Genomic DNA, 22360 nt, shown 5'->3' with positions numbered 1-22360 from the left:
TGCTCCTGGTAAAGGAAGATAATTCTTAAAGCTATGGAGAGGACAAGTTTGACTCTTTACAACAATGTTTTTCAACAAACAAATAAGATCTTTCATAATTATTTGCTTTTTGCTTAAAACCAAGTTGCTCCTCTTGTACATTTTCTAAATTCCATCAAGCACCAATTCAAATCTCAGAGTCTTTTATAAAATCTCTCCACATTCCCCAACCCTTTGTGTTCTGACAGTACATGGTTCACATCACTTAATGGTAAAGTCTGGTTTTTTGCTTTTTTCTGACTGACTTACCAGTTCTTTGTGAATAAGGATCTTGTTAAAGGTAATTTTGCATCTCCAACATCTGACATAGGGGGTTCTCAATAAATACCTTGGATTTAGAGCCAGGAGAAATAAAAAGAGCAATCAGAGGACAATTCCTTGCACTCTCAAAGTCAATGTTGCCTGTTTACATGTGCCAAATGTCAACTTAGCGCTACTGATTATCAGAGTTACCCCTGGAAATTCCCATCACCCTAAAGGTACTCTCTTACTCAGTCAGACCAACTAGGGTGAATTAGGAACAGAGTCCCCTAGAACATACCAACCAAGAGCCCTTGATCTGTCAGTATGTTCATCTACTAAATGGTGACAGACCAACTCCCCACAATGAATGTAATTCATATGTACTTCAAAAGGTACTAATAAAACAATTAAAATGAATTAACGTACATCACCCAGCCACTGGCTTCTATAGCCCAAAATGTCATAGTGAGACCCAAGATTACTTGACACCCAGGGGCCACGGACCAAGGTGTACAAGAGAGCCACCTGGTGGAAGTGGGGTGTAAGGCCATCTGAACATGGTCAGTCTCTGGATTCCAGAAAGGATTAACTGCTCACTGCCAACTATTGGTTGGTTCACAGCGACTGGTCCTAGAAACAGTACTGTTCTTGTTGGGCTGTGATGGCCCTGAGACTAAGAATGGACTGCACCTGGCCATGTGATGGAATTTGCAGCTCAAGACTCTCCCACTTTCTGCTTTAGGGTATGGCAATCTTACAGAAATTCTCCTACTACACTCCCATTTCTACATCAGTAGTACACTGATGTAAGTTTTCTCCTTTCATATCTCAGGAATAATTTATAGGAACAGGTACTGATAACAAAGATTTTGTGTCAATTTCATGAGAAGCCATGTGTAACCAGACACTAAATTTGCATCCCTGTGACGAGAGGAGGCTGTGTAACAAAGCCTGACTCTCAGGAGCGGACTGACCACCAGTGGTCAAGAAAACCTGTGGCAGTCAGACGCCCCCAGAGCACACATCCACTCACACAGCCAGCAGAACAAGTGCCCAGCGAGGTGGTCATCATCCTTTAGTGAGTGTTTCCTTGCCCCTCCAACCTGCCAGGAGATGGCGACACACAGGGAAAGAGCCTGAGTGGGTCCTGCACAATGGGTCTCCCACATGTCTCTCGCCACCAGCTTCTGTCAGGTGGAGAGACCTGCCCTGCCTTGTTGGCTTCTTCACCATTCTTCACCCTTCTGTTTGCTCTTTTACTTCTTGCTCTAATTACCCTTTGGTCTTTTATTCTAATTTCCCCAGATACACAGTCTGCTGAGAAAGGACCTCTGTCTATCAATGTTAATAGTCAGCTCTGCAGATGTGGGTCACTGTTCCCACATCACTGATAACTGCTGACCCAGGAAGGCTTCCAGGATGCTCTTCCAGTTTGAACTATGTTAACTGGTTGCCTTTGCCCAGTACTACCTTATAGGTCAAATGGTTCAAGGAAATCTAAATTTACTCTTAAAACTAGAAAAGAATTTAGGAACCTTTTAACCCAAGCCCCTCACTATACAGATTAGAAAAATAAGACCCAAATGACAGGTAAGTGATACGGGAAGGCACCCAGATTCTCCCATTTCACTCTCCTGCTTCCCACTCTCAGCCCACACAGCAGCCCGCACTCACAGGTCTCTGTCTATGACTTTCTGTTTCCTCGAGTTACTAGTAGTTCTGTGGACAGACAGGAGTGGTGCCCAGAGAAGCTGATGAGGCCATGTGAGTGGAAGGCTACTGTAAAGCAGAATATTCTTTTTTGACTTGGATGCATGACTTCTGAGTTGAGAGCTAACTAACTGAGAGTTCACTTCCCTCAGGGGTTTTTAGTGGTGTCCAGCTCTGAAGCCTCTGGCTCGATTCACACTTTTCTCCCCTGTTTTACTCACTGGACTGTATCAGCATCCTCTGACATCCCACTGGTCTTTCTGCACCAGGATGGTGCTACTGCAGTGTTTCCATAGCTCAGTTTCTCTCCAACTTTAGCCAATTTACACATTTTTTCTTAAATAATTTTTCATTCTGGAACATCTATTACTCACCAATTTACACATTTTTTCTTAAATAATTTTTCATTCTGGAACATGTATTAGCTGAGTAAATATTTACCAATACCCAATAAAAGTATTCACACATCACTCTAACGTTGTAACACGTACACCAAAAATAAGAGTGGTGAGAGTTTACCAAGACATAAGTATGTCTCTAATCCAAATATCTTATGAATATTTGCCAACCATGCTTTGGAATAGGTAACTATGATTTAAGCAAAACAAGAAGAAATCAGAACAAATGTGTCCTTCTCTTCTCTCCCTTCCCCTTTACCCTCCCCTTCCTTCTTTCCCCCATCTCTCCTTCCACATGCTAAAAAACTGCAGAATGCTCTAAGTTATTTCAAAATTAACACCTGACATTCTGCACCCACAGTCTTTTAATTAAACAAATATCTAATCCTGTGGTAGGCTGCTTCATTGAGATGGGGAAGAATTCAGGTACCAGATGTAAGTGCCAACAAGATGCCAAAGACAGAAACACAACCTTGTGAAACAAGTCCAGGTTGATTTCACCTGCTGACAGGTGTGCAGCTGTGGAGGTGAGGGGTCTATGCAGTAGTGCTTCTCCGTCTGCAGTCCTCCTCTTAGCCACCTCACTTCTTCTCAGAGCAAGGACAGGCTGGAACCGAGTTGAGCATTCCACCACATTTCAGTGAAACACTGGCACATCCTGAGCAAGTATGATGTGGGGATGTGGCTGGAGCCAGCCCAGGGCTCTACTGGACTTGGCTGCACCTGGTGAAAATCCTACCTTGGTACTCAAGTCAGCCAGGCACTGAGCTACCACCCTGGAGTTATGGCTCAGGTGCTCTTCAGCAAAGTCAAAAGCTGACCAGTGGCCAGGACAGCATCAACGTGATCTGAAAACTATCTGCCTTCGAACGAAGGCCTGATTCTGTCATAACATGTTTTAAGGATGACTGTCCAATTCTCAAAGGATGCACACAGGAACTATGCATTCAGTTCATGCTTCTGAAAGCCAGTAAGTTAATACCCATTTCAACTGGCACTTACTACTGGAATGACGACCACAGCAGCTCACACACAAATGACTTGAATTCAATGACTTTCAGGCTTTATCTGAGCACAAAGATGGTGCCACATAGGCAAACACCCTGTGATTATGAGTGAGGGTGTACTGACACCTGCCTTACAGGGTGTTTATATAAATAATCATTCAACTCAGTTCACTGAATGAGGACTTAGGATGCAGCCCCAGCAGGCCCTGGGCTAGGGCCTCGCAGGAGTGAGCAGCTGGCCAGTGTCACACCTGCACAAGCTTTACTATAAATCCATTTGATTGGCACTAAAAAACACATAAGCTTACTAGTACAAGATCACTGCCCTCCATTATGCAGACAAGGAAACTGAGGCCTAAAGAAGAAAGAACACATAAACATCACACAGAGCCGGGAAAAGCAGGTCCTGTGTGCAGGAGAGAGGGCGAAGAGGGCTAGGTGGGAAGACTGGAATCTCCACGGGTGATAGGCCTGCCTATGTGAGGCCTAGACAGAGACCCGAGGAAGCAGGAAGTGCAGGGTGGGGATGGGATTTATGCACTATGGGTCTGTGAGGAGGGGAGGCAAGTCGGCAAGTCTTAGAAAGACAATCTGGACTCTGGGCTGAGGTCAGAGATGAAGGCAGCAGAGACACCCAAGCCTTCCAGAGCTGCACAGAGCAGGTGCCAGCAACTGTGAATGGCAGAGGGAACCCGGGAGCCCCAGGAAGGTACAGGGGTGGGTGGGAGCTGCTCAGGCAGCCCAAGGGAAGCAGTAATGAACTCACATGTATGACCGTGGAAGAAGAGATAATGACCCAACCACAGGCCAGATGGCACCAAAGGGTTGGACCTGGACCTCACTGGGAATGAGGCATCTCATAGGCAGGGAGGCCAAGCAAGGGGGTGAGGGTTACAAGGAGTTCTGCCAGCACCCACAGATTAGGGCCCCCAACTCTCTTCCTCTGGCCCGTCCCAGCTGGGTTCACTGCATTCTCACTGCTAAAGGCCACACTGACTGGAAAACCCTGCATGGCTGCTACAGCAGCACCAGGGACAACCTGTGTGGAACTCACTTCCACCACGCCCGAGGACAGCGCTGGGGAGGCCAGATGGCCAGAGCCTGAGGCATACATATGGAGTTATGGCTAAGTACCATTATTAAATTATTGGACATGTTTTATCATTACAGAAACATACATGAATCAGGACAGAAAGGACATGCAACCCCAGGGGAGGAAAGGCTGACAGGTTTCCGTGGAAACCAAATCTGGCCATGCTCCCTGCAATAGTCTCAGAAGTAAAGAAATTGAGAGTGGCTGGCTTCACAGCTTTCCCCATTCTTCAGCAGAGAGTTGTTATCCCATCAGGTACCAGGCACACCCATAGGCAGACTCAAGGAAGGCTGGTAAAGTGGGTGTTGCTGAGGCTGTTGCAGTGACACAGCCATGGAGCAGGAAAAGAGCCCCACTGCTTTTTTCTCCATAGCCATTTTGACAGAGAATGAGTCAGGATGAAGGGCCTCAGGGTGCACACAGACAGAGCACCAAGAAAGTCCCAGTCCTGTGCTGTTGCTGCCACCCCACACTAGGAGACAAGGTCACACAGGGCATCAGCCTGTCACCCTCTGGCATACTCCAAAGGCTCATGTAATGCAATAGCAAAGGAGATGAGGTGAACACTGGAGAGCATCATACAAAACCTGTTATTTCTATTAATAATCAGCTATGGAGTGGTAACTGAAGTGAACAGTGGTCACTGAAGACGGTGGGGCTCCTTGAGGAAATGAGAAGGTACCTCCCAAAACAATAAAAGGGCTCCTACAGGGCACATGACTTATCTTGACAGAGCTGGTTCTGTTGCACCTGAGCAACAAGGGGCTTTGTTGCTGTCCCATCAACCAGCATGCGACACTGTGATTGACAGAACAGGTGGCAAGGTCCTGCCAGGGAGACCACACAGTTTCAAAGACCACAAGGGCACCAGTGAGAAATATTGGCTAAGTCAGAGCAGGAGAGGGTCAAGAGCAAGACACAGAGCAAGGGGGCTCATCCATGTATAGGTGCTTTCCAAGTTCTCAGAAGACAGAAACAGATGATACAAGAGGATATACTGGATTTTAAAAGGTAAATGTACTTTTTTAAAAAAGAAAACTCTAGGGTCAGGGATTTACCTCAGTGGTGCTGCCGACTGCCTTGTAAGCAGAAGGTCCTGAGTTTGATCCCTGGCGCGCACGCACGCGCGCACTCACACACACACACACACACACACACACACACGCACGCAAGCAAGCTAGACAGACAGATAGATAAGATTGATTGATCTAGTCTTGTTTTCTCTAACAAAATACATTCCAGATTGGTCAAGTGTTTCACGTGAAATACATCACAAAAGGATACTTTATGTGCTTACCATCACAGTTGTTCTTTTTTTCTTTCCTTTGGAGAAGTGCCATTTCAGTCTGGCTCTTGGGTGACACTTTTTTTCTTAGTGATTTGTAATACAGTGCTGCATTTTAAGAAAATTAACTTATCTGCCAGATAATGTGTAAGTATCACCTGCTTTTGGTTCCTTTGTTTTTCTACTTCATTTAGTGCCTCTTGCTATAAAGAAATTTTAAGTTTTTCCACAGTCAAATCTTCAAGCTTTACCTGCTAGGTTTAGAAAAAATTTCCCAGGTGGACAATTTTTCTTACATGAAAATTTAAGAGTATGTTATTCAAACAATTAGATAAAATGTAAAAGCCTGAAAATGCTTAGGCTGACTATAGGAATGTGAATTGGGACACGCATTAGAAAGACTCTTTATAAAAATGTCCTAAATGTGGACACCCATTTCTACTTCAAGATAGTGTGTACATATGTTTCTGCTCAACTCCTGAAATTACACTCTTGAAGTAGAAATGGGTGTCCACAACTATAACAGTACATAAGATTCTAATGATATAACTGACAATGTGAAATAGGAAGAAAAGGGCTAAAGATGTCAGGAAAGTGGAAAGGGTAGGGGAAAGGTAATAAGGGAAAAGAAAAAAAATATGAGAAAATGAAAAAATGGAAATAAAGTGTTTATAAATGGGGAGGGTAGGAGGAGTGAAGGGAGGGCAGAGACAAGCGGAAAAATGAGAACCAAGACCTGTCATGTAAAGGTACAGGATCCCAATGATGAATGTAACTGTACCGTGTACCTAAAATGTACCAATAAACTCAATGAAAGAAAAACAAGAAACAGATTTATAATGTAACATGAAATATACATGCATGAACAGTGATAAATGCACTGAAAAGGCTTTCATAACATACTATGTGCCCACATAGTTTATAAGATAGTATATATAATATAGCAATTGCATGAAATTTATGTTTATGCATAATATGCACAGGCAGAGATTTTACTAAGCGTTTATTAAAAATTGTCTAGTTCCCAGAGATGACATTTTACTTCCTATACATCTTCTATTATGCTTGGTTTTTCAATAATTAGAATTTTTGTGGTCAAGAAAAACAAAATACTCTTTAGGAAATAAAATACCAAAGATTAAAGCATTTAGAAAAAGAAGGCCCCTCTTTTCTAAAGACTTATTTTCTTAGTTTAAAAAAGTTGAGGTTCCCATTTCTTTGTAGAAGTGGCATGGAATGGCATGCGGCAGGTCAAGCTTGTGCATTTTCCTCTGAAGCCTCGGCCACAAACAGGTCAGGGCATCCGCTCATGGGGGGCTGTCCTGACAAATGTGCCTCAGTTCACTTTCTTTCAAATGACACATTGTTACTGATAGAAAAAAGTAAGGGCACTGAAATCAGAAAGGGGAAGTGGAAGATGCGGCTAGTATGCAGCTAGTAAGAACTGTTTACTTTTACTGAGGCGTAAGGAGATTAAAGCATACAAAACGCTGGTCCTGACAGGTGCATAACAAATCTGGCGATATACTCCAAATTTCAAATCAAGATCAATGATGTTTTCAAGAACGCACATGTAAGACATCAGGCTCGTTGGTTGCCCGAGATTCATTAGAAAGCTAGAACTGAAATTGGAGATCAGTTATGATTCTGTTTCTAAGGAGACAGAAGGGGGCTCGTTGCTGTCTGTTGCAAGGCTGAATTCTTGGTTCAGCTACTTATATGTGTTTAACAAACAAGGAACAGAGAAAGTAGCATGAGGAACAGTAACTGGGCCATAAGGACACAAACGTGAAAAGTGAATTTGTCACAAAACTGATGTGACATAAAGGTAACATTATGATCCCAGCTGCCGCCCAGGAATTGTATTATCAGTGCAATGTAACATTGTGCAAGGTAGCAACCTACAGAGGGGCAAGACAGAGAAAGCAGAGTTCTTCCAAGTTTGAAAAGTTCATGTGCTAGACAACATTGGTTAACACTCACCATGGAAACGTTGCCAAAAAGGAAGGCTTTCTTTTGGCAAAATCTACAGAAGATGATCTGTGAGGAAGAGGCCTGAAGTTTGCCAGCTCCTGGTGAACAGCATGCAGCCACATGAAGAGAAGAGAAGCACTGCCTGTGAAGGGAGGAGGCGATCTTCTCCCTTAAGAGCTGTACCATGACTCAACCTACAGTCCAGTGAGGAGAGGTCCCAGGACAAATCCCACCCTACACCTTCTAAGACTGGATCTAGATTCAATAACCCACTTCCTTTTCCTACAACTCCTCCTGCCTGTTCCTAACAAACTGCAGCCTGAAAGAACTTCCAGAGAATCCTCAAAGAACATTCAGAGATTTACATTTAGAGATTCCCCAAAGAACAAAACAGGAGGGACACAGAGTGGGACATACGAATGATACTTGGATCCTGACTTTATTCATCATCACGATACATGGATCCTGATATGATTAATAACCATGAAATCTGACTTTTCACAAGGCACTGAGCCAGGTACCAGAGCCAACAAGACAAAGGACACGGCTCTAGCCTAAGGGCTCTTAGGGACAGATACAAAGATGGGGCATCTATAAAACGCTATTTCAGAGTGGACCAGATTCGGAGTTCAGGGAAAGTTTCCTGGAGGTGATGAGAGACCGAGTCTCAGAGACATGAACACCATGAGGATGTCAGGTGCGGATGTAAAGGCCAGGCCTAATGCTACACCTGAGTAGTGCAGCCTAAGGGCAATGAGCCTGAGCACCAGAGTAGGGCTCGGATGGATGGAGCCCTGAGTGCTAGCCTGCAGGAGGCAGCTGGAAGGGGGACTGGCACAGACGGTGTTAGCCAAGGTAAACATGAGCAGGGCCTTGTTTCCTGCACTCTTCTAGAAGTTACCACCTAGTAGATAAGCTGTTCCTGGCAACTCAAAATCAAAGCCAACAACTGGAAGTGCTTCTCTGAAAAGAGGGAGAATCAGACCTTTTCTTCTTTGGTAACTTTAGGCCTCATGTTCTGTTTCTTTAAACAATTGCAGCTAGAGAACTCTGGAGACTGTCCCTTCTTTTCCAGTTGACATCTCTACACCTTGCTCCTGCATGACCCGTGGAGTGGCCTTGCCTCTTCCTGCCAGGCTCCTACACATCCCTCAAGCCTTGGGGCCCTGAGAGGCACAGGCATGGAGTTGCTCATCTGATCTCACACCAGGCTGATGCAGTTTGACTCAGGCTTCTCTACATACTCTTTCATTTTGGAGGCAAATGTAGACAACACAAGTAAAGTGGTGATTCATACCTTTTCTCCAACCACATCATTTCACATGCCCTTCAGTGGCTCATTTCATCAAATTTTGAGTAAAAAACCATACTTAAATAAACAGATAGTAAAAAAAAGCAAATCAGAACATTTGGAGATGAATTATAAACATTCAAACTTGAAAGACAGCAACCTCTCAGGCTGGCACTGATTTCAGAGCTATTCTGAAAAACTGCGTAAATGTTTTCAGTTCACTTTAATCTATCAAAACTACCAGGCCCTCTTGTGGGAGCACTAAACAAGGCAGACACTGGCCATTTAGGCTCTGAAGCAGCCTCTGGTTATCTATGAAGTGCTACTATGTCCTCCCTCTGGACAGCACCAAGCAGTGTGAACACAGAGGTGGGACGAAGGTCAGAGTGGTGATCCCATTTTAGGGAATCAACCAACAAGGGCCCAGCCTGCTGCTGAGCCCCATGACCCTGGCTCACCCATACCCTGGCAGTGCCCATCACTTACTGTTTTCCTCTAAAAACAGAAGAAAACACATTTACAGTTTCCAAGAACAAGGAAATAGAGGACAAAAATGAATTAACAGAAACCTTTACCTAATGAATTACTTCTAAAAATGTAACTTGTAATAATGTTGTATTCAGTTACATAACGATTGAACTTACCATTAGCATTTAAAAATGAATGTTAGTTGCTCAATTTCTCTTTTCAGAGCAATTAGACTTGGCTCCCAGCAGCCCACAGTTTCTCCCAGCTGTCTAGGGGAGGGAGTCACAGGCCATAGAAAGAGGTTAGCTACCTAAGAGTACAGACACTGAGTCTTCAAGTCACAGCTTTTTTTTTTTGGTACCAAGGATGGAACACTGGCCTTGCACTTGCGAGGCAGGCGGGGGCACCACTGACCTAAATCCCTGGCCTGACGTCACAGTTTTTGTAAGATAAATGTCTTTCCCTTTCCTGTAAAAATTTCACCAACAACCAGTGTGAGAAGTGTTATTTGCTCGTGGCAAACTGAGGTTTTTCCCACCAAGACCCTCATATAGGCTGTCTGAAGGGACATCAGAAGCAAAGCCCACTGCATACTCCAGAGCGCAACAGCTGACTGTGTACACCAGCCAATTGTGTACATGGGAGTCAACTGCATACAGCAGAGCATAAGAACCGACACTGCCTATCTTATGCATGTTAGTCAACCGCAAACATCAGAGTGTGACAGCCAACTGTGTCACCAACCAGTGTGCAAGTCAATGGCATAACAGCATGTGAGAGCCAACTATGTTTAACAGCGCTGGGCAAAAGCCAACCATACCACGATAGGCATGTGAAACAACCATGTGAGCAAGTTACACGTGTGCTGTGGCATGTGACAGCTTACTGTATGCCAGAGTACACAAATGGGCACCTATGCCCACAGCAGCACATGACAGAGGGCAAACCAGCTACAAGAGCACGTAAGAGCTGACTGCATTTGACGGCAGATGGGTGAGCTAACTGCACGAAGGCATAGGAGGGGTCGACCAGACACAGGACCCACAAAGGAGAACTGCAGACCATCACATAAGGCGAATCCAACACACTTTCCTAGGAGACACACTAAACACGCAATAAAAAAACCTCAAAAAATATATCTTCTTAAGTGCAGTTAAACCTTGTAATTAAATTATTTATCTAATAATTATATTTCAAAGATTTTCAACAGGGCTTGAAAGATGAATAAATTCTTCCTTAGTTACCCAGTTTTTGTTAGAAAACCACATTTTCTTGATATTCAAATTAAGGTTTACGGTCTAGACTTTCTTAGTTTCTACTTGCTAAAAATCATCCAGGAAAAATTCTTATTTGAAGATTCTCAATTCTTCTTAGGAAATTTTTCAAATGTTCAACTTCAAGAGAAAAACAAACATTCTATTTTAAGGTGAAAATGTAACGTGTAACATCAATACCTGCCCACCGACAGTGACCTGCATTAAGTATTAGAACACTATTTTCTTTATTATTCATAAGATGCAATGATAATAGACCAATGTTTTCCCATAAGAGAAAAAAATAAGTTAACTCCTTGATTATACAATTTCAGAAATTTGAAAAATTTATAAAATCAAGAAAAAAATTCTATCTAACCAAGTACTGTTATACTTTATATATTTTGATATGTTTACTTGATGTGTTTTGATATATTTAGTTCCAGACTTGAAATGCATTAACAAATAGGGCTATAATATTTCATCTTCCACATGCTAGGTATTTTTCTGTTTTATGAGTTTTTCACAACCATTTGTAGCTTACCCATACCCCTCTTATAAATTTAGACATAATAGAAAGTAATGATTTATCTGGCGAAGGAGTTCACTCCTCCTTCCATCCCAACTTTTTACCTTCTGCATCGTCGGCACTGGAGGCCTGCTCAGAGTCAGCGCAGCTGGTGGGCTCTGGGAAGCAGGGCGTATACCCCTCAGGAGGCAAACTCACAGTATAGAGGCGGCGCTGCAGTGGGCTCTTAATGTCACTGCCGTCTGTGAAGAGAGCAGGTGAATATTACATAACGTAAGAAGACACTTATTTCCCCGTTACATCAGTACCACTTCTTCAACAACATGCAACAGAAACAAACAAACAAAAAAACATAGCTCGATAAAACCTAACCGCTGTCACATATACTGATGATGTTAACAAGACAAGTATTTTGCCAGAAAAGCAGGGCAGCTACACATATAGCCACGAAAAAGGAATCAAAAGGAATAATCTTATGACTATTTAAATTCACATTAAGTTACATATACTGTAAACATCTGGGTTTTCATAATGATATACTTCTTTTAACTAGTTCTATGAATAAGAGAAAACATAAACAGTCCACACCATACACCCTTCATTATCACACCATGGATCCTTAAATGCTATGGCCCACATCTTTTTGAACTGCTTCTCCACGTGTGCTGACAACATGTACACATATACACACTCACATACAGAACCAGATACACACCCATGGGCACACATATACACACTCCATATGTACTACTGTGTCTAAGTACATACTCTCCACACACAGAGCCACAGACACACACCTCACAGATATGTAGATGCCAACGCACATACACACTGGCACACACCCCACAGAAACATATCTTCATGGGATCATGTCAAATGTATATTATACATTTATATAGATTACACATTTCTATATGTATATCATTCAAATTGAACATAAAATAATACATGATCAGAATAGTTTTTTTTTTTTTTGATAGGGTCTCTCTATGTAGTTAAGACTGCACTGGAACTCACCATGTAGCCCAGGCTAGTCTCGAACTCACAGCGATCCTCCTGCCTCAGCCTCCCAAGTGCTGGGATTACAGGTGTGGGCCACCATGCCTGGCTACGATCAGAATACTTTTAACAAGTGTCTAATATTCCATGCCACAGACAAATCATAATTTAGCTGTAATTTAACCACTCACAGATTTCACAGGTGGAGGTTGAACTTGTGCAGCCCCTGCTATATAAGAAGCTGCTGCACTCTTCTTGCTGCATCTTCCTTTGCACACTTGGCTATTTCTTTCCTTCGGTTAAATTCTCAGAAATGGACTAATGGTTTGAAGGGAACCCTTTTGCTGCCTTTTCGAAATACCATCTAGAAGGACAACTATTAGAGGGTGCCTTCATACTCTTCAATGTTGGGTACTATCAACATTCTTTTTTTGTTTGTTTGTTTTTTGGGACAGGGTCTCACTATGTAGCTGAGACTGACCTGGAACTCACTATGGAGCCCAGGCTGGTCTCCAACTCACAGCGATCCTCCTGCCTCAGCCTCCAAAGTGCTAGGATTACAGGCATGTGCCACCACGCCCGGCTGCAGTATTCTTTTTTTTTCTTTTTGGTACCGGGGATCAAACTCGGGTCCTTGCGCTTGCAAGGCAGGCCACCGAACCGCTGAGCTAAATCCCTGGCCTTGCAGTATTCTTAATATTCATATTTTCATTTAAAATATGGCAGTGACTCTCCTGAATGTGGCAAACACATGCAGATATCCCAATTTGCCTCTCAAAGAAGGAGCATTTTATTTTAAAACCAATGATGACAAAGATTGAACAAAATCACTAGTACATTCTTAGAATATGCGTTCCCAGGTGTTTAAGTGTAAACATTTTAAATATGAAACCTTGAGAACATTTTCAAATTCCTCTGCCATCAATATTCTTCATTCTTCTGGAGCTAAGTTGTCAGAATTCTAGTTCTAGTTCTCATTCTAGCTAATTTGATTCACCAAAGTTGATTAATTACCACATCATTCTCTGCAAAAATCAAGGGCAGATGGAGACATACTTCTAAGTATACTATCTCTACTGGGTAGCATCAATGTTTGTTCATTTTTATAGAATTTTTGAGGAAGCTTTTAATCAGCTAAATTTTCCGCAATAAGAAAGTTAAATAGAAATTAGAAATGTCATCATTCACTTCGTTATTAGGATGAAGGTATCATGAAGCAAAGCCCAAGATGACTCACACAATGGGGAAACAGCAAGACATCTAAGAATAAGAATCCAATGTTCAGTATGCCAAGCAGACAGTTGTCATCCAGTGGGAAACCACATGCTGATCTCATGTAAGTGACGAAACTGTCACAGTCAAAGGTGTCCAGGAAAGGTAACCCAAGGTTATCGTGAGCCTTGGTCTGCTTGTCTGTAGGTAAAGGTGACCAGGCAATCTATAATGGCTGCTACTAACATTCTATATTCTTTTGGGTAAAATGTGGCTTACTGTGGTGACATTTACTCTCCTTGCTGTTGTAAAGATGGGTTCCTTACAAAGAAGAGATGAGTTACATTTCATAGTGGCCAGCAGATTCAGTTCTCCATTCTCATCAAATGTGTGGAGCACAGAGCATCCAGGAGCATAGCTCTCTAGCTGCTATCCCAGAAGGAGAAGTGGTGACACAGAGAAGGCAGGTGGAAGTCCACTCTCTGCTGGTAAATCTCTTGCACCCTCATTCCCAGGAAATTACACAGACAGATTATGAGTCTGGAGGTCCCAAACCCAAGAAAGGGTTTTTGCAGGACACCACTCAGCTTGGTTTCATCTTGCTGTTCCCATCAGCCACTACTCCTTTCCAGCTGTGTCCAGTGGAACCCTCCTCTGCCTAAGTCTACACAACACAGCTCCTTTTTTCCTGGGTTCTTTCTGCTGGCAAACCCACAATACTGGCTGCCATGGCAACTTCACATCCTCTGGGCCACTCCAGTAAGCTGCTCCCATGTCAAGTGCAGGACCAGGCACCTCACTGTCTTCGATGCTGCCTGAAAACCATCCTTGATTTCCTCTCGCTAAGATGGCCTTGCTCGTGAAAATAAGTCAGAAGAGTTCCAAGGCTGTCTACCCACAACAGAAGCTGTGACCAGCACCTACATCAGACAAAACACCTTTCAATCTATCTGTGGCCAAGACCAGTCCATCCCTGCCTCCAGAAACAATGTTCTAGTGGACCCCCACCCAAGTCACCTTCTTGAAACCCCCATAAGACTCTCTTGGCTGCAGTGGTTTCAAGTTTGTACAGCTTTCAAGAATGACTACAGTGGCACCTCAGTACATGAACTCAATTCTCACCATGATTCCGGTCACAAGTTGAACTGAATGAGAATTAAATCAAATGTCCCCATATAAAGTCATCACTGAAGCTAATCACTGAATTTGGTTCAGTTCTCATCCATCTCATTCAGTTCTCAGTTTAGGACCAGAGTCATGACAAGAATCATGGCAAGAATCAAGTTTGTGAGCTGAGGTGCTACTGTACGTCCCTGTGGTCAACAGTCAAGTATACTGTCGCAATTCTTGACCTCATTAATCTTCCCACTTGCCCCCACCTCCTGATGTAGATCCATATTTGTTGTTTTTGCTGAACACACTACATTGCTCCCCTGGCAAGTGTCTATGGTAATAAAATCTCTTAGCTTTGTGTATGCAAAAATCTTTACATATCTTTTAATGATTTTATTCTTGCAGGTACTTGATAGTAATGCAAGCACACAGCTCAGAGCAGTGATGGCGAACCTTTAGAGCTTCCGATGATACAGTGCCATGGGTTGGCCACCAGTGCTGAGCTCAGGGCTACACATACAAAGGATGATCAGAATATAGGGTGAATGTTTAAAATTTTAAAAATTTATTACAATAAAAGCAGCTGTAGTTTTTTATACAATGGAGTCCTACTCTGACACAAAGAGAATGAGCTCCAGACCCTTATAGCTAAATGGATGGACCCTGAGACCACACTCGTAAGTGAAAAAACAAAAAAACAAAACAAAACAAAACAAAACAAACAAAAAAACGGATACACAGGTTTAAATATCACATTGTTTCTCTGGTGTGAGAAACCGAAAGTGGAAATAAGGACTAAAATGTAAAACAGACATTGGGAAATGGAAAGAAAATGTTCAAATGGGAAGGGGAGTGAGGGAGGAGGGAGGGAGGAAGGGACAAAAATGGAGACAAAGCTTTTGTACACAGAGGAGATGTATCATGGACAATTCCTACGATGTTATCATTATGTATGCATAAAATGTTCCAATAAATGTTTTGCTATTAAAAAGATGAAGTTGTACTGAGAAGGGAATAAACAATATAACTGGAAAGTCTAAAAAAAGTTTATTACAGTAAAAGACACGCTGTCCTCAAAATACTTCCCCTATGTTGAATACACTTATTCTCGCTACTTTCTGAATAGTTCTGGAAGTACTCTTTCATGTTTTCATGTAGTGTGATAAAAAATACAATGAATGCTGTTGCTGAATACCATTCCATGGCAAAGCAGGCTCATAAAAATGTGACTCTCTGTCCTCATCCGCTGCATTTGCCAGATCTGGCACAGTGCCACTTCTCGCTCTTTCCAGAGTCAAAATGACCAAAGAAGGTAAACATTTTGAACTGATACAGGATATCAAGACAACTGCAAGGGCATAAACGAAGACACTGAAGTCTCCATCCCAACTGTCTCAGCCACCCACTTCCATTCCTGGGAGGCAGCAAATGCTACTCTGGCACGTTCTTGCAGGGCTACTGGTGTATATGCAAATGAGTAAATATACATGCACTACTTTTTTCTTTATGAATCAATCCAGCTGCAAACTCTCTTGCTGTCTCTTGTCTCTTCACCAGGTAACATCTCGATGCTCATCCCAGTGAGTCATAAGGGCCTTGAATCCCTACTGTCGACTACAGTGGTTCCAGGGGACAAATGTGCCACAGATTATTAACAAGTAACCCCCAGTGGGAACATAAGGCTTTCTTCAATCACTCTCTGCCAGGTCCTCACCTCACCTAAGTGTAGGTGGCGGCTGATAGTTTCTCCTTTATGTCTATTTATTGTAGGAGAGTCATAATGAATAACCCTGAGCATGACAGTCGTGTCACATATAAGTCAACCCACAAGAAAACTGGCTGGAACAGAACTGCTGGTCCCAGGGACATGCAATTAGAGCTCATGATGTCCCCAGACTGCCCTGTCAGGATGGTGCAAGCTCAGGCTTCAGAGTCAGGCCTTTGCATCTGCCAACTCCTAACAAAGGATGTGGACAAATGTCTGATCAATGACAATGGGCCAGGGGAAAACAGGATCCCAATATATTTTAGTTGTTTTATTTTTTTGGTGGTACTGAGGATTGACTCCAAAGCCTTTGCATTGAGCTACATCACCAGTCATTTCACAATTTTTAATTTTGAAACAGGGTCTTGCTAAATTGCTCAGGCTGGTCTTGAACTTGAGATTCTCCTGCCTCAGCTTGCCGGAGTATAGAGATTACAGGAGTGCATCCCCATGCCCAGCTCCAACGCACTCTTGATTTGTGTTCTCTTATAATCAGAAGCTGAGCATCATCATCTTTTTTTTTTTAATGAAGAAAGATTTGTTTATTTGTTCTGGAAATTGCCCCTGATCCTGCTTTGCCCATTTCTCTCTCAAGTCATCCCTCATACTCTTAAAACATGCAGTCTAACATACAGTGAATGAATCCTCTGTCAGTACTAGTAGATGTAATGTTTCTCTAGTTCATTGTTTGCTTTCTGCCTTTGTGATCTTTCTGGTATGTACATGTTTGAATTTTATAAAGCATATCAACAATCTTCCCTTCAATGGCTCTGGGTCATGTATGCAAGGGACTCTGTAGAAAAAGAGATTTGTTGTTCTTTCCAGGACCTTTATGGTTTTACGCTCAGATTTAAATTTTGGGTCCTTTTGGAATTTAGCCACTGGAGCTTCAGGAACTCCAACTCATTTTTTCAGAATCATGCAGGTGGCCTCAGTCAATCTGAACAATAGGACATGAGCCACAACTTTCCCAGATGATGAGAAGGCACAGCATAACACGCTGCTAATAGGAATACTTGGATCTGAGTGTCCTAAATGTTCCCCACCACCCAGAGACAAGAGCTGCTTGAAACACTGCCAGTGGGGCAGGAAATGGAACTTCCAAGCTGAGTGTCCACATAGGCTGCTATCCATGACTAAGTATCCTAGATAAAGGAAGACCAAGGTAGCCTGTCAGTCCCTGAGAGCTGAAGTCTCACTGTCCCTGCCAGGGTGGGCTGAATGCTGAGGTCTCTCCATCCCTGACCCAGGTCGTCTGAGCGTCACCTCTCTGAGAGCCAGGGTCTCACTTTCCATGATGCAGGTGGTCTTGTCACCTGAGAGGACAGTCTCACTGTCCCCGACACAGTGTTCTGTCCCCTCTCTGAGAGTGGATATCTCGTCATCCCTGACTGGGTGGTCGGAATGTTTCCTGAGAGAGAGTTGGGGTCTCACTGTACCCGACTAGATAGAGCATCACCTCCCTGACAGTCGGGGTCTTGCCGCTCCTAACTGGGTGCTGCATCTTATTCACCCTCTCATCCTGTCCACCCACACTGGGGCACCTTCCTATCGTCCAGGATGCTCTCCCTGACCACAGGGCCTGTGATGCCAGGGCCTGCTGGGAACAGTCCTTACTGGGACCCCTCTTGTGGATCCTGCCCTCCAACCTCTGACCTCATCCATCCAGAAAATGTCCCTTGCACCCACACTGACCTCTCCCTGGTGTCCTCTTGGCATAGAGTCCGGAAATATTTGTAGCCCAATGAATGTTGGGTGCAGTTTCACTGCATTTTTCCATATTTTGCCATTATTTATTCATAGGTTTTATCATGTTCCTTGGTAAAATGTAAGCAGAATCTTGGCAGGATGTGTCCGTTTCACTATTCTACAACCAGCAATCTCCACCCTATGTTTACTGAATAAATCAGTCTACTGGGGGCTATGCTTGGCGTTGCTTCGGAAACACAATGATGAATCTGAGAGTCCTTGGTTCCCAGGACTCCATCACTTTAGCCAAATCCTCAGAATTAGTAAACGCAGGACCTACAGCATCACTTGAGGAAGGCAAAACCTTCCCTGGGTAGAAGATGAATGTAACTTCTGGCTCCACAGATAGGTTAGGGAAGCACTTGTCCCCAGTGGCCTTGTGGCCTGAGCCTCAGTTTCCCCACTGGTGGGACACAGCATGTGGCCCAGCCTCATGGACATGGCCACAGAGGATGTGGTTAAGAAGGAACAAGAGCAATTCCTTGGGTTCTGATGGCAGATGCTGCTACACATTGAGATGGTTTTCCCCTGATGGCTCCTGGTGCACCCAGGGCCTGTACAAGCTGAGGTGCTGACTGCTGTGTGTGTGCAAGGAACACCACCTTCCTGAGTCAATGGGAGCCCAGGGGATGTTCTAAGGATCATGATAGTCAAGATCTCTGCCCCTAGACCTGACCCTGCCAAGGAAAGACAAATAAATGCATGGGTACGGTGATGTACACGAGTGACCGGACCGAATCTAATAGCAGGGGAGGGCACATGCCCACAGGAGAGGCTCACTGCCGTGAAGGTGTCAGAGCTGCCCACTGTAACTCTGGTCACACCTCTTCCTGGTCAGAGTTCCTAAAGGTCACACAGTCTCTAAAGGAAAAAGCAGCTCTTACAGTCCATTATCCAAGCTGCGCCTAAAGGTGAGACTCCTTGGACTACTTCACTGCTTAAAAATCTTCTACATTCTATTACACGAACACCACACTTCACCTTTCTACTTCCCAGTTACAGTCACAGCGGTTGTCAAGGATTATTCAATCTAATGTTATCAAAGCCACTCCTGGGTTTACTAGTCAGTTATCTTAAATGACAATAACAAACTTCTGAAATGTTATATTAAGCCAGGTCAGTCTCAAAAAAGAGTAAGTTTACCATAGGTCCATCAGTAAGACAGCCATTAAAAATTAGTTAAAAAATTTTCCTATACAATTAAGTATTTTAAACTAAATTGCTCACATTATTGTCATACATTTTTCTCTCTTATCAAAGGCACTGGAAATATACACACACATCAGTCTGACTTTAACGGGTAAATACCATCCCATCTTTCAATGTAGGGCAGTTCATTTACCCACCTTCAACTGTTGGGTATTCAGATTTCTTACTTTCAGCTTCAATAAAAGCAGCCTGATTCAGCTTTGCCCTCTCACCTCGGAGAATGAAGGGAACCTGGCTCAGGCTGTCTCACAGGCCTGTGACAGGCCAAAGCCTCCCCTGAAAGTCTGCAAACCCTTGGTGACACCTCATCATTTGCCCTGCCCCTGGCTTTGTAGAATGAAAGCTATTTGTCTCCTTTGTCCATTTTCAACCTAGTAGACTTTACTCCCACACCTGAGAGCTGGGGGATCTTAACAGAGGGGTTGAGGGAAGGCATCAGATCACACCTGCCCAATATTTGCCTTTTTGGTCTCCTGGCCCCTCCTGCACCTCTTCAGTCATTTTATCCCTTATGCAAGTCAGGGGGCTGACAAATTCCGGGCCCTCAGCAACAAGATAGTGCACTGGGAAGAAGTAGGGAACAGCCAGGTGAGGCCTGTCTGTAATCCCAGAGCTCGGGGAGGTTGAGACAGACCCTAGCTTAGACAATTTAGTGAGACCCTATCTCAAAATAAAAGTTAAAAAAAATTTTTAAATTTATTAGTATGTTTGCAGTCCACAATATTTAAATTTCTTTATGTGGAGTTGGCACATGCACTTAACACATTCTAATTCCTTTCTTCATTTCCTTTCCCACTTCTAGGTCCTCTTCCCAGATCTACCTCCCTATTTCCTATTATCATATGTGAATATGTATGTTTATTATATATAAGTATATATATGTATATTTTGGGTATCTCATGTAAGAGAAACTGTGCAATACTTAAGCTTGTGTGTCAGATTTATTTCACCTATGGTCTCACGCTGCATCCATTTTCCTACAAATGACTCAAGTTTACTTTATTATAAAGTACTACTCCATTGTGTGTAAATTCCACATGTTCTTTATCCAGTCATGTGAAAAGGCTATGGATGTAGCTCAGTCCAAAGCTCTTGGATTCAATTCCTAGTATTGCCAAACAAACAAACAAGGTAGGGACATTTGGTGGTCAACCGCACAAAATTTTCTCTGTGAAGGGATCAGAATCAGAACACACTGAGGGTAGTAGGTGCTGTCTGTGAGAGAACAGAGTTTGCTTGGGCAGTTGAATGAGGCACTGTCTTCCTAGGGATGGAAGGGGGGAGGTAGGCTTTAGTCCTGCTTTTAGGAGTCCCCCAGGGCAAAAATTTCTGAATTTGTGAACAGATGGGAGGGTTTGAAAGCAATAACTATAAACATACACAGGAAGCCATAAAAGCAGGTGAGAGTCCCTGGTAAATGTGGTGTGGTCAAGATTTTGAGAGAAGAAATCTGAAGAGTTTTGAGATACTACAACATTTGAGAGTGACATTCCATTTGACATGTGGGGGAGAATTTCTAGATCAAAGCCACAAACATCAATGTTTTAATAATGTATACAGTAAAACTGCCCTCCGGAAAGGTTGTACTAAAGTGTCACTTCTACCAGTAATTTGTAAGTAATCATTTTCCTGAGTACTTTGGAAAACTCCCTGATCAATATGTAAACAAAAAATAGCTTCTGACAGCTCTTTGGCTACACATTTTTAATTAGAGGAAGTTCTCTCAGGAGTCACCGTTTAAAGGAAACCCACAAATTTCAAGCACAACAACTCTAATGGTCCTAAATTTCAGCTTAGACACTGCACATTCAGTTCTACTCTACAACATAGGCGGCAGGTTCTTGTGTCCTTATGACAGCCTGCTGGGCAAGAACAGGAAGGTGCTGGCCAAAGGCCTGGGCCTGTCTGTGAAATCCTCTACAGAAGGTAAACACAAAAGGGTCATCAAAGCCAGGAAGACGGAGGTGGGGTTCAAGGCCAGAAGCCAGCCCAAGATGGAACATTCCCCGTTTACCTCAGAAGTGAGCAGCTATTCCTATAATATGAACTCAGAGGAAGACAAAGCTAGAATTATCTTAATATGAAATATTTTACTTTAATTATTCTCAGTGGGAAAACAGGAAATATTTCTTCCCTGAACAGAATAACTGAAGGGTGCTGCTGCAGGAGCTCAGTCCCTGAGATGAGGCAGGACCACAAGAGAGTGGGCACCATGACCAGCTTCTATGTCCCAGCAACAACATCCCTTCTCTCTTGGTATCATGATATTTCAAGTATTTAAGCTCTATAAATACATGGACACAAACCACATTACTTTCTCCTGCAGAGGTCAAATCGGGGTAAAAGTTCTCAAAAATAGGTGCCTAGAATGCTGCGTAGGTTCAAGGTGGGATGTTTGACACCCTAAGGAGACACCTTCTCTGAATAGTCCAGCCTTTTCTACCCAGAGCATGATGCAACACCAAGACCTCTACTTCCTGAAGGAGTGCCCTACTACTGATCCATACACATGGGGGGAAAACACACAACCTGATGGAAATGTGGTTTAGAAGGTAGAAGGCATGTGGAGTGGACCTTGAATCCCAGAGCATCAGACAGGCACATTAAGACACAAGAAAGTCCGCTCTGCAACACCCCAGGGAGCCTGGAGAAGGGGGAAATGAGTGCAGACAGGAGGGTTGCTAAGGAGCCTCCCCACATGCCCTTGTCACCCCAACACCAGTAGGAGACAGAGATTTTCTGCATAAAGCAGACAATGGGTACCTAATGGCCAAACTTGAGGAATGACTGAGACACCACAGTGTAAATGGGGAAATGGTCTATCTACCATGAACATGGAGACTCCAGTGTTTTCCTCCTAGTCAGCTCCAGCACATTGAAATGGGATGACAGAAACGAAACATAGCAGGAATGGGGGAAGATGAAAATGAAAAAAAAAAAAAAAACAAAAAACTCCCCAAAAAGACCAAATGACTGTCAAAAAAAAAAAAAAAAAAAAAAAAAAAAAAAAAAAAAAAAAAAAA

At 43.2% G+C, this 22360-nt stretch overlaps 1 protein-coding gene across 1 annotated transcript in view; it reads right to left on the bottom strand.

Moving 5' to 3' along the window:
• The window catches only part of Erich1 (glutamate rich 1), a 67995-nt gene that overhangs the window by 20716 nt on the left and 24919 nt on the right, over positions 1 to 22360 (bottom strand). The window contains exon 3 of the mRNA XM_010620356.3: positions 11395 to 11532. Coding sequence (XP_010618658.1) covers positions 11395 to 11532 — 138 coding nt within the window. The remainder of the gene's footprint in view (positions 1 to 11394; positions 11533 to 22360) is intronic.

Source organism: Fukomys damarensis, unplaced genomic scaffold (genome assembly GCF_012274545.1).
Source record: "Fukomys damarensis isolate Sample0158 unplaced genomic scaffold, DMR_v1.0_HiC HiC_scaffold_18, whole genome shotgun sequence".
Taxonomy (NCBI): Eukaryota; Metazoa; Chordata; class Mammalia; order Rodentia; family Bathyergidae; genus Fukomys; species Fukomys damarensis.
The sequence above is the reverse complement of the archived record's forward strand: the minus strand, read 5'-3'. Positions and strand labels throughout refer to the sequence as shown.